General features: G+C 42.1%; 1 protein-coding gene and 1 long non-coding RNA gene across 3 annotated transcripts; both read left to right on the top strand.

The window, feature by feature from the left end:
* The first annotated feature begins 257 nt into the window (after window positions 1-257).
* On the top strand, window positions 258-13,223 carry LOC121869845. Of its 2 annotated transcripts, XR_006089597.1 has the most exons (3): window positions 258-272; window positions 8,160-8,163; window positions 13,024-13,223. It is a non-coding gene; the product is annotated as an uncharacterized LOC121869845 (long non-coding RNA). The 2 variants fall into 2 exon arrangements; XR_006089596.1 differs by lacking the exon at window positions 8,160-8,163.
* Window positions 9,558-12,807, top strand: LOC121869842 (techylectin-5B-like). Its single transcript, XM_042371411.1, has 5 exons — window positions 9,558-10,156; window positions 10,351-10,422; window positions 10,982-11,151; window positions 11,688-11,918; window positions 12,474-12,807. Exons 1-5 carry the CDS (start codon window positions 9,585-9,587, stop codon window positions 12,662-12,664), a joined length of 1,236 nt encoding a protein of 411 aa, XP_042227345.1. The 5' UTR covers window positions 9,558-9,584; the 3' UTR covers window positions 12,665-12,807.
* Window positions 13,224-13,862: the final 639 nt, after the last annotated feature.

Genomic DNA, 13,862 nt, shown 5'->3' with positions numbered 1-13,862 from the left:
GCCTGGTTGAGATGTCGATCGTCTTTCTCTCTGCTTAGGTCTGAATTGCTTTGCCTCAGGGAAACGAGAGCATCGGCCCCAAAGCCTACAATAGCCGCAGATATCGACTTTGAGGCAACAGTCACTGACTGCTGCATAGATCTGCGGCTCAACTAATTCAAGACAGCTAGGATAGTTACTTATGTTTTAGGATATTTAATATTAAGGTAATAAAATGGTGGCGAAGGTATGGCTATTGGGGGAGGCTGGAGGCCATTAAAAAAGTAGTAGTAGTATTTGCCGCTTAGGGTATAATCCATTTGAATTCCCAACTGAAAGAATTATATAATTAAAGATGATGAAATAAAGCTATATTGGAGAGAGAGAAAGATTATCTCTCTTAAATGATACATAAAGCTACAACAAGATTCATGTACAAAGTTATACATAAAATGTTATAAAACGGTTTTTATACACTGAAGGATAATTTCAATCCATATTATGTAGGGAAATTCAGACTCGTGTTTATATACCTGACCATGTATAATTGTAATGTATAATGTAGTAAATATAATGTATAATGGTAATGTATAATAACAATAATCACAGACTATAAATGTTAATAGCATCTTTATTAACCTAACCTAATTTAGTGTAAGTTTGGTTATGTTAAGACAGTAAACGCCGTCTTATATGACACAAAACAAATGTTACCAGATGTGAACCAATTTAAACCCAGTAATAACAATACACACAAAAGATGATGATCCCTATTAGGAAAATCCTCATTTAAAGGTTTAATGGGTAGTGTCCCTCGAGCTTATGTCACCTGAAGATTAACCACCCTGATGCGAGCCTTAATTAACTTAACCAAATTACCTAACCTAACCTAACGGTTTATTGAAAGAGCATGGCAACTGGAATGCTTAAAATATACAGTTACATAATTTGGGAATGGGTCTCTTGATTTACAAATAATATACAAGTAACATAAGTGATACAAATATGATGTACAATAACTAGGTGGGGAGAAGCTCAAACTACAGGGCATTTCAACATAGTGACAGTGCAAAAAGTAAGATTGGCTGGTAGTGAATACACGGTATTGATAATTTATACAATGGTTGGTACTGGGTTGTTCTTATAACAATCAGTGTGTGCTCGTATGGGCTGGATGCGGCTGAAAACAACGGAGTAGCGCCACACTACGCCACTAAGACGCCGTAACCGCTGACAACAACCGCCACTTCAAAGAGTATCAATCTCCGACTCGATCCCAACAGATTTTGTACATGAGACTGCACCTATGGGAATATTTTGGCAACCCTGAGCCTGGCCACACTATTTGTAAACTTTGTGGTCAACCCGACTCTCACACCCTATCTCACAACATCCTCACTTGCCATATGACCTCATCCTACAGGTCCCCAGCCGTTACCAACACCTTGTCCCTCCCTGACCAGATATCCCTCCTCCTAGAGACAAGCCTGGCACTTGACATTATTAGGGACCTGCTACGCTTTTCCATTAACAGATGAATTGTACCGGGAATTCCCCCCCCCCACACACGTTCTCAGTATTGTCACTTTATGTAACTTGCCGACAAAACCCACGACCCTTCAGGAATTTACGCCCTTAATGTATTACTCATGAAGGCAAGCATGAATTACGTATGCTTCCCTGTAGGGCGCTGTAAACGCTTTTGCGCCTCACCTTGCACAGTATGCAAGGAGGTGCCCAATACAGTAGCCCTCGCGGGGCAAATTATAAATACAATTATAATTATAAGGACACTCGACTGAGTAGTGGCCCTTGAGATGTTTATACAAATCAATTAGGTTCCAACTTGCCCACAATTAATAACACCTACGATGACAATACCAAAATGGCAACTTAACAGATGCACTTTCTAAGAAAGAAAGTGTTTACAAGACCAGGAAGGTAAACAGCTGGAGTTATTAAGTCGCTTAGATTATAATCTAACGCGCCAAAAATCAATCTAACCTGCTATTGTTGTTCTAACTATTATATCAGATATACAAATCTTCTCTTATTCGTCATTATTCTTGTCAGTCTAAATCATTCGTTCGTCTACGTTAATACATCATCAAACAGCCAACATATACTGTGTCTCAGAGCATCACCATACCAGGTCTACAGTAGTCCACACTCCACGGCTGACAATCGCGGGTCTCTTACGCCCTCATGTGCAAATGGTTGTTACAAATTATTAAGTTATTTTAGACTATTTATGAATATTTTTTAAACCGCATTTAAAATGTTTCTTCGTGTTAGTCACGTAAGGTACTCATTAAAGTTGGGTGAACTAAGGTGCCCCACGGGTGAACCAGGGACCTATCCCAAAACATAAATGTTCCACCAGCAAGTTTATCTACTATTGGCGAAAACTGAAGAGCCTACAGTATATGGTGAACAAGACAAGGTTGGGGAGCACTTCCTGCCTGCCAGGGAGCACCACATTTTATCATGATATATTGTATTTGTAAAGCAAAATACGACGACATTCAAGAAGGAATATTGTGTTTCCTTCTAATAACTACCGGAGCTCGCATGAGAGAGGAAAACCATAACAAACTGGAGTTGTTTTAAAGGAAGAACCAGACAACTAAGAGACGTCCTCCTCGTTCCGGGAAGGATCACCAACAGCTAACAGGATCCAGATTCAGTCCCGTATTGCGAAAAGTACAGTGAAAAATGACCTGCATATAGTGATACACTCTGGACCCGATCTTTGGTAATCACAAGAAACACTTGACAACATGCCAGCTCTGAGAGGATGGATGACGGTGAGACGGTAAATGACTTAAAATATCATTTAATAATGGCATAAAGGAATTCAAAGTTCCGGAAGTTGACTGAGTCAATGATATACGCAAGTTACCATCTAGGAAATCACTGGATCAAGACAATTTCACGAGTGACTTCCGACAGCAAACGTGATCCAGATCTTCAACATGGGAGGTAACGGTTGGACTCCTGAACAAATAAAAAAAAAACTTAAACTGATAATATAAAACTGACTTGGACATACCTGAAGTGTGATGTGTTGTAGTGTGATACGATCCCTCGAGGTGCTGTTAACTTTCACTCACCTGGAAAGAAAAACAAATCCGATTAACCTTCCATCCCACTTTACTCCTATAAAAATGTTGGTAAAGGTTCAGGAGAAGGTCGCCATTTATACCGGATTATATATTGGCAGGAACTCGAGGACGAATTTGTTCTAAGGTTTAAATGTTAAGTGGGAGAGAATTAAATATTGACTATGAACCTACAGTTCTTATGAAACGGTAACAGTTTGTGGGGCTACGACGATTGGCGACAGAAAGCAACAAAACCTTACCAAATTACTGGATAATATTATGTAAGATTAAGTTTGGTTTAGTTGGTTCATGTTGTGTGTCATCGTTAGTGGTTTAGACCTGCAGCCTTCCTGGGGGAGTTTTGATGACAGGATCATAAAGTTCTCAAGGAGACTGTTTATAGTTGACATTCCTACAGTTTTTTCTTTCTCTCCTGTTAGATAAGCATCTCTGTATTACAACAAACGTGTTACAAGAGATTATGCCCCCCCCCCTAATTGACAACTCTCTGGTTAAATATTAATAACAACCTATGAACCAACCAAACCTGACCTGGCCCACCCAACCAAAATTTATGGTGAGGGTATTTGGTTAGGTTAGGTTAGGTTACGTTACGTTACGTTAGGTTACGTTAGGTTTTCTTAATTGCTACTAAAAATATGCAAGGTGCCCTTCCAAACTATTCACGTGTGTTGAATGGCTTATACACTATTTGTCCTTTCATTCCTCACTTACCTCACATAAGAAGGGAGGGACAGGATTACAGTGTCACAAAAGTTACAGTTAGTCTAACACTCACTTGATGTATCAATACTAAATAAGATAATATTTTAATGGTATATAACTATTGTGAGGAAACAGCTGCAGTTCTTGCTTATGTTTCTACTGAAAGCAGGTGAACCGAGACGCCATATTGTAAACACAGTGGCAGCAAATTTACTTATTTCCTATTAATTATAACAATATGTTTATGTATTCAGGCAAGTAAGGCCACGGAGTGATTGGTAAGAGTTTTAAGGTAATGTTATATAGAATAGTTTCAGCAGTTGGTTGTGTTGTGTCAGCTCCGGCCCACAACAACTACATCATCATATAGAGTACAGCCGTGTTGACCAACACTTACCTCTTGATCTTATATTCCTTCACCAACGATGACACTTTACCGTGGCACTTGTTAACACTTTACTGTGACACTTAACACTTTACTGTGGCACTTGTTAACACCTTACTATAACAATTGTTAACATTTTATTGTGGCACTTGTTAACACTTTACTGTGGCACTTGCCAACACTTTACTGTGACACTTGTTAACATCTTACTGTGACACTTGTTAACACTTTACTGTGGCACTTGTTAAAACTTTACTGAGGCACATGTTAACACTTTACTGTGGCACTTGCTAACACATTAATATGACACTTAACACTTTACATTGACACTTGTTAACACTTTACTGTTGCACTTGTTAACACTTTACTGTGGCACATGTTAACACTTTACTGTAACACTTTTTAACACTTTACTGTGACACTTGTTAACACTTTACTGTGGCACTTGTTAACACTTTACTGTGGCACCTGTTAGCACTTTACTGTGGCACATGTTAACACTTTCCTGTGGCATTTTTAACACTTTCTGTGACACTTGTTAACACTTTACTGTGGCCCTTGTTAGCACTTTACTGTGGTACATGTTAACCCTTTACTGTGGCACTTTTTAACACTTTACTGTGACACTTTTTAGCACTTAACTGTGGCACTTGTTAACACTTTACTGTTGCACTTGTTAACACTTTACTGTGGCACATGGTAACACTTCACTGTGGCACTTTTTCACACTTTACTGTGGTACTTGTTTACACGACAACAGCTGCAACGAAACTGACCTTCACGGTTCATGACACTGATTCATATAACATCTCAAAGCAAGTGTCGGAGCTTCATGGGACTAAATGAACCTGTCTCATTACTGTAAGGAGAATTCAATTATTTCTCTTACCATTTACCAAACACCTGATTCATGTGGCCCACTGAGGTGATGGAGGGCCACTTATGAGGTCCACTGAGGTGATGTAGGCCACTTTTGTGGTCCACTGAGGTAATGGAGGGCCACTTATGAGGCCCGCTGAGGTGATGGAGGCCACTTATGCTGTCCACTGAGGTGATGGATGGCCTCTTATGTGGCCCACTGAGGTGATGGAGGCCACTTTTGTGGCCCACTGAGGTGATGGATGGCCTCTTATGTGGCCCACTGTGATGATGGAGGGCCACTTACTGTATGTGGCCCACGAACTAGCTGGGCTGCCCTACATAATGTGGGAACTTGCATTGTACCGTTTGTCAATACATCCAGGGTACGGGAGTATAGTAACCAAATATCATTGTCTACAGTATTGGTCTCATAATTACATGTTTCACTGTAATTTAATCTTACTCTCAAATTAATGATTTCTGTAAAAAGTCGCCAGCCATGATCAACGCCACCTGTAAAGAATATACGGCAGCTGTACTAGACGCCGTGTTGTTTAACTCGTGGTGTAAGAAGCTCCATCGGTGGGTTGTAAATCAAAACTGAGCTATAAGATTCCCAGGTTTATTCTGATTACCGAGAACACAGACTTTTCAAGGTGACTGTACATTGTATACCTATACTGTGTACAATGTATACCTATACTGTGTACATTGTATACCTACACTTAGTATAATGTACATCTACACTGTGCACAATGTATACATACACTGTGTACAATGTACACCTACACTGTGTACATTGTATACCTACACCTTGTACAATGAATACCTACACTGTGTACATTGTATACCAATACTGTGTAAAACGTATACCTACATTGTGTACATTGTATTCTTACGCTGTATTATTTGTATACCTGCATTGTGTACACTGTATACCTACACTGAGTACAATGTATACCTATACTGTGTACACTGTATGCCTACAATGGGTACTTTGTATACTTACAGTGTACATTTTACACCTACAGAGAGCACAATGTATACCTACACTGTGTACAATGTATACCTACACTCTGTACAATGTATTATACTGCCAGATTCTGAGGTCACTAAGTCTAAGGAGATAACTTAACTATCGTCTTAATTTTAAAGGTCGCTGCCACCAGACCCCCTCTGGGCAGTATGAAGCTCGTTAGGTAGCGTGCAGAGTGGACTAGGCATTGGGTTAGGTTTTTCATTGACCAGATCGATAAGGGGAAGGAAGGGTGAAACCATAACATGTCTTAACTAATTTATTCCTTATAAAACATACTGCATTCCGGTAAAACACAAATGAGTTGGCCTTCCTCAGAAGAACAACGAGGATTTTGGTTACCCTTCTTACAATAACACTCCACACGATAGACTGCTCCACCTGTATAGCACCTTAGGTCATCATACATAGTAGCACCATCTCACCTCCCTGCAGCACCAGCTCACCACACCTGTTATACTCCACACCTGCAAGTATGGGACTCGTTGTAATTTCTAAGTACACATATCAGGCACCTCGTTCGCACACCGCCCTCGGTGGGGAGAGACGAAGGTTTCACCAAGAGACATACCAGTACTGTTTCTACACCTGGCATTATAGGTCGCTCCAAGTGACGACCGCGGAGTTTCACAGCATTTCCTTATTTATTCCTACTCATTTGGGGTGGTATGCTGGGAATCCACAGGTTCACAGTGGAATAGCATAGCTGGCAGTCATCATCTGACAAGGTGGGACGGTCACAGGGATAATGGCCGACGCCCAGCAAGGTGCTCCGACCGCGTGGGACCTGAAGTGATGGGAGAACGAAGGATACTGAGGGCAGTGCCCTGCCGCTCCTCACCGTGTAGGCCTACAGTTTCCAATCTTTAATTTTTACTTTGATATCTTATGGTTCTCACATCTCCATTTTCCCATTTATTGTGACCTGGTGTCTTTTAAATCCATATTTTAATCCTAACTTACATACTAGAATACGGTTCGGGCTTGACAGTTCTTGGGGAAATTAAGTGGGCTATATCAAGAACTCACACCTGTAGGCCGGGTACAAGGGACGCTGCCTTGAAACAAATGCCGTATGTTCAGAGCGTGGGTATCCACTTCACTTAAAACTGTAATTAGGGACCCTCCCCTCACACATTGCACTACTTGAACACAGACATAAGATTTTCTGATCACACTACTATCGTGCACAAAAGTCGTGTATACTACCCATCCACAGTGAGGCTTCGAATAGCCTTGAGTCTGAAGTTTCGAAGCAGCTGGGGAAAATGCTATGGTAAGTCAACAGATGTCGCCCACTGTAGTGTGTGTGGGGGGGGAATAGAGGAGGTGGGGGACTGGATGAGAGGCAGGTTTATTTATTATTTATACCACCATAATTTCAAGCTGCCTTTTTAACTACGTTTTGTCTTACAGTTGTTTCTTTATGGTTACGAATTCATGGAACAGATGCAGTGCCCTGGGTGCTTATTGCCACTCAGGTCACAATGATACCTTAAAGAATGGAATATATTAAGGATAAAAGTGAAATATGCAAGGATCAGGATCTCCTTTTCGACTCGTTCCTTCTCTCTTTCCACTGCTTCCTTTTCTCGTTCTCTATCCGTTTCGGCTCGTTCTTTCTGTCTTTCCACTACTTCCTTTTCTTCAATTTTGATCTCGTATTCCAATTCCTGTTCTGCTTTCCTTAACACATACTCTCTTCTTTCTTTTTCTCTTGCTGTCTTTCGTCTCTTAGAATTGATTGTTGTCGAGTCACAAAAACTTTCAATTCAGTTCCATCATACCCTAAGTCTCGACCAGTTTGAGTCAATTCTGCGAGGTCCATTGTTAGTCGATTTAAAACACGTCACTGTTTATGTTCCCTTCAATAGTCGTAAAGTCTCCTTCTCTATTGTTACTTAGTCCTCACCTTGCACTTCCAATGCCTCCACTCAATCTGTATCCTGGGTCTGGGCACCATTGTCAGCAGTCACAGGACTTGTGCCATACCCTATCAAATGCTTTGGAGATGTCGAGGGCCACGAACGGAAGTTTCCCCATAATCCCTAAGAGAGGATGACCAAAGATAGGTGCAGTAAGAGAGCAGATCACCAATTAATCTCGCCTGGAGAAAGCCATACTGGTGATCCGACAAAAGAGAATGGAATCTAGGTGACGGGGAAAATGGGAGTTCAAGATAGTTTCGAAAATCTTAGAGAGGGATGAATTTAGGGCAATGGGGCGATAATTAGAGGAATTAGAATGGTCACCATTGTTCGGGATAGGCTGAACCGAGGCATGCTTCCAAGAAGAAGGAAATGTTTGGGTTTTGATGCAAAGGCGAAGGAGGCGAGCAAGCACAGGGGCCGGAACTTCAGCTCACTCCCTCAGAACACGACGGGGTATTCCGTCCGGTCCATGCCCCTTACTCACAGCCAACCTGGATAACACACCAGCAACCCTAAGAGTGGAGATTATAGGAAAGTGCATAGGTTCAGTAGGAGGAGCAGGGGTAGGAGGGATAGAGTGGGAATAGTCTAAGGTGGAGTTAAAGGAGAATAAGGTACCAAAGAGGTTGGCTTTGTCAGGGGGGAAGTTGGCTATAGAGTTATCAGGTCGAAAGAGAGGAGGAAAAGAGGCAGTGCAGAAGTTATTACAGATGTTTTTGGTTTAAGGAACCATCGTTAATGAAAACACTAGAAAATTTATATCAGCATAGAGGCCGTGAACCACCCTCATTGACATTAGTCGTTCTCGAGCATCACCTAATTAGCCAATCATAGACAGCAGTGTCGGCCAACATGTGACAATATAAATGTTTTCGATTAAGCAAATTTGGCGGCCATCTTGGAAAATGGCTGGCATCTGCGAAGTTTGAATGTACAATCGCAAAGATGTGATAAGTAACTCATATTGAATGTTCATACCAAATTTCGTGCTTGTACGATCATTTGTATGATTGTACCTGTTATCTCCTCTGTTATTAATGTCATGTGTATCATTAACTAACTTTTAGAAGCTCTTCTCTCTCTCTCAGCCTAAAACTACGCCGTGGTCTTAACTTCTCTCTCCAAGTCTCTTGACCTACACACTTGACCTCTCTCTCTCTCCATGCCTCTTGAACTACACACGTGCACAAACACACGTCAACTCAGCTCATAACTTCCCGATTACGAAAACAAACCAAAAATAACTTGTTTTATTTTTCGTCTATTGGTTCTAATTTGTTCGTGGCAGACAACGTGTCCAATATTCTCTCTCTCTCTCTCTCTCTCTCTCTCTCTCTCTCTCTCTCTCTCACTGTTCATTTGTTTACCCATAGACAGTGAGTGACTATAAAGCATATTTTACATCTTTATATTTCAACATTTGAGAGAAATCCCACAATGAACGAACGAATTGAATAACCTTGCAGAGCAGACATGTTCCTGTAGTGCAGTTTGTGGCGACTGTGAGGTGTGGAGGATATAAGTGAAGGCAGAGGCTGGGAGTCGTCATATTATTGAGCAAGATGGTCCTAAGAGGCGTGTTGGTGGTGGTACTGCTGGTGCTGAGACTCGGTCCTTCACACGGGACGCCCCTCATGGAGGAGAACGAGAGTGTGGTAAATCATCTTAGTCCTGAGGTGGTACAGCAGCTCCTGGCGGTCACCAATAATACTCTCCACCATGTTCAGGATGTCAAGTCGTTGTTGACACCGATTCAAGAGAACCAGGCCAGCATGGAAGTGTCAGGGAGTGCTGGGGGTGTTCTCCGCCGTGACATATCCATGCAAATTCTGTTGCTCCTGCTAGAAACCGAACAGGTGAGGCACAGCAGAGTACTAGAGCAGGTGAGTCAACAGATGAGGGGTGTGGGTGGGCGAGACACTGCTACCTCCGGCGAGCAGTGGAGCGCCGCCATCAACACCGTCCTGTTACCTCTACTACAGCTGCAGCAGGAGGTGAGGCAGCTGGCAACACGGCACCCCTCCTTCTCTACAGGTGACAACACAGCTTCACAGACACAACAGTCTCCCTCACAGCCACTGCAGCCACAGCTACCAATCACCGGGGACAACAGCTGCAACACTCCCACCAACAGGTGAGCTTTAGGGCTGAAGAATCCCTCTTAATGTTGGGTGAAAACTTCTATTTAATGGCGACCTGACACCTCGCCACAACAATGAGTTCCTTGTCTGTGTAAGAGTTTGTCCCAGGCGATAAGTGTAACTCACTTCTGAAATTTTCAAAAGTGAACAGAGCACATTAACTATATGATGTGTGTGACCCTGGCAGGCCCCGCGACTGTCACGACCTGCTGCTGGCCGGCAACAACCGCAGCGGGGTGTATCAGATCTTTCCATACAGGTGAGACCCCTCACTTTACCTCCCCAAATGAAGGTCTTCTGTACCCTACTCCTCACCTCACCTAAGACTCTTCACTGCTCGTCTCCTCTCATCTCTACACACTTCTAAGTAACCCATAAGGTATTTTCTAATGAGTAAATATCAATCAAAGTGCCATACTCATATATTATGGTTGGCGACCTTGGACCTCCACTCCAACAGTTTTCTCCCAGGTTTTGTATCTCTCTGGTGATCAAAGCTTCGATATCTATTAATCTATCCCAGTCTCTACCATTATCCCACGAACGCTTAGATTATGGCCAAATAATCCACTATTCTTTATTCTATAAATATGAACTATTTGTTTTTGGCTGAAATTATAACTTCTTCATTTTTTTTCAAAACAGTGAAAAATATTGATAAACTTATAACTGAGTAACTACTTCCTGTTTAATATAGTCACCCTTTGTGTCTCCGCTGTGATTCACCTTCGTACGAGGGAATGTTGCCACTATGTGCAGGAGTTGCTTTAGAGTTTTACAACAATTGAACATTGCCACAGTTGGTTCTTGGTTCCCAGGTGCAGGAGGCAGGACGAGGGCGTGCAGGTGTGGTGTGAGCTGGAAGATGAGGAAGGAGGGTGGACCGTGGTACTGGCCCGCCGCCCACTGGACCAACAGATCAACTTCAACCGAGGCTGGAGAGACTACCGTGAAGGCTTCGGTGACCCAGACACAGAGTACTGGATTGGTAAGTGCTGTTGCCTGTTGAGTGGCTGGTTCCTACACCCAACACGTCACTACAACACACTGCAGAGTGGCTAGTCCCTACACCCAACACGTCACTACAACACACTGCTGAGTAGCTGGTCCCTACACCCAACACGTCACTACAACACACTGTTGAGTTGCTGGTTCCTACGCCCAACGCGTCACTACAACACACTGCCGAGGGGATGGTTCCTTCACCCAACACGTCACTACAACACACTGTTGAGTGGCTGGTTCCTACACCCAACACGTCACTACAACACACTGCCGAGGGGATAGTTCCTACAGCCAACACGTCACTACAACACACTGTTGAGTGGCTGGTTCCTACACCCAACGCGTCACTACAACACACTGTTGAGTGGCTGGTTCCTACACCCAACGCGTCACTACAACACACTGCTGAGTGACTGGGTCCTATACCCAATACGTCACTATAACACATTTATATCTGTGATAGTTCCTTCTAGGGTGTGTGTTGGAGTAACGCTGGTGTGTGTGTGTGTGTGTTGACAGGTAACGCTGCGCTCCATGACCTGACGTACAGGTGGTCGCAGGTGCTGAAGGTGGATCTGGGTGACTGGGACGGTGAGAGTCGTTCAGCCAGATATCAAACGTTTCTGGTTGATGACGAGGACAGTCAGTTCCGCCTCCACCTGGGCCAGTACTCAGGTGACGCCGGGGATGCCTTCAGTCACCATGACAACATGCCATTCACCACCTCCGACAGAGATAACGATAAATATGGTGAGTGTTATACCTAACCTAACCTGACGCACCACATTTCGCAATAGGTTCCCTAGTCATACCTATAGAGACAGTCAGTTCTAACATCACAGATTTTCTTCACTAAAATACACGTTATCGATGGTCTCAGTATATTCATAAACCATTAATTACAGTCACCATCGTTCTCTAAAATACTTGTTATCTATAATAGCAGTGTGTGTGTGTGTGTGTGTGTGTGTGTGTGTGTCCTGTATATATTTCCACAGTGTTGAAGGTAGATAAAATTTGTTAGGGAGGTTTGAATGGCCGAGTGACTCAACTAGTTTTTAAATTCTTGGGTTCTTGGGGGTCTCTATCTGCTGATTAAAATCGTCCGGCGGTAGCCAGTCTAATATCTATATATATATATATATATATATATATATATATATATATATATATATATATATATATATATATATATATATATATATATATATATATATATATATATATATATATATATATATGAGAGAGAAAGAGAGATATTACCGGTATTAATAAATCAGGATATGATGTGTGATATGCTTACAGGAACTGTCAACTGCGCAGTAGACTACCATGGAGGGTTTTGGTACACCAATTGTCATGATGTGAGCCCCACCAGCCTGTTACTGGAGAAACAGAAGAGTACAAAAGGGATTACCTGGAACACGTGGTACACTGACAGAACCACACTCAAGAACGCCACCTTCATGATCAAGCCTAAATCTTGTTCTTACTAAAGAGTGGCAATATACCTATGTGTTTCGGTAATAATAGTGAATGAATGATAATTTCTGCGTGTTATTACTATCATTATTATTATTAGTAGTAGTAGTAGTAGATGTCGACCGTCCTTCTCTCTGCTTAGGTGTGCATTGCTCTGCTTCAGGGAACGAGAGCATCGGCCCCGAAGCCGACAACAGTTGCAGATATCGACTTTGAGGCAACAGTCACTGAATGCCGCATAGATCTGCGATTCAACTAATTCAACACAGCTAGGGTAGCTACTTATGTATTAGGATTGTTAATTTTAGAGTAATAAAATGGCGGCGAAGATGTGGCTATTGGGGGAGGCTGGAGGCCACGTTTGAAAAAAAAGTAGTAGTAGTAGTACCACCCCTTTTATATTTTACTCGCACAATTTTTCAGTTTATTTTCAACAGTATATTATCTATGTATTGTATAAGGCATAGTCTCTGGTGAAACATACATTGGTATTTCATATACATGTACCAAGTCCTTCAACTTGATGTTACTCTGTCATCTGTCTGAGTTGGATTAAACATATGACACTGTTGATATTATGTGTCTCATTGTCCTGGATAGTTTAATATGACTATATTTTGGTGATCTGTCAGTGTAATATCTGCAAGTCTGTCGAAATAATATGTTGGAATGTCGAATTATAATGATATGGTGTTAAAGGAAATATTATTATTATTATTATTATTATTATTATCATTATTATTATTATTATTAGTAGTAGTAGTAGTAGTAGTAGTAGTAGTAGTAGTAGTAGTAGTAGTAGTAGTAGTAAATGACATGTTGCAGCAACTATTGCTGCAGGTTCCAGAAAATTTGACAAAAAAAGTAGCTATAGCGCAGGAGGTGGGCGCCTCGAACTGGTTAACTACGTTACCGATAAGGGCAAATGGTTTCAGCCTTAACAAACAAGAATTTACAGATGCCATTGCTCTAAGGTACGGTTGGCCAGTAGATGGTTTGCCCTCCCAATGCGTGTGTGGCTCTTCCTATGATGGTGATCACGCCATGGTCTGCAAGAAGGGGGGCTTCATATGCATGAGGCATGACGAGGTAAGGGATCTCACAGCAAATATGTTGAAGGAAATCTGCCGGGACGTCATGGTAGAACCGACCCTCCTTCCACTGGATGGCGAGATCTTCCAACACAGGACTTCAAACACATCTAACGAAACC

This window comes from Homarus americanus, unplaced genomic scaffold (genome assembly GCF_018991925.1).
Source record: "Homarus americanus isolate GMGI-L3 unplaced genomic scaffold, GMGI_Hamer_2.0 scaffold22582, whole genome shotgun sequence".
Lineage (NCBI taxonomy): Eukaryota > Metazoa > Arthropoda > Malacostraca > Decapoda > Nephropidae > Homarus > Homarus americanus.
The sequence above is the reverse complement of the archived record's forward strand: the minus strand, read 5'-3'. Positions and strand labels throughout refer to the sequence as shown.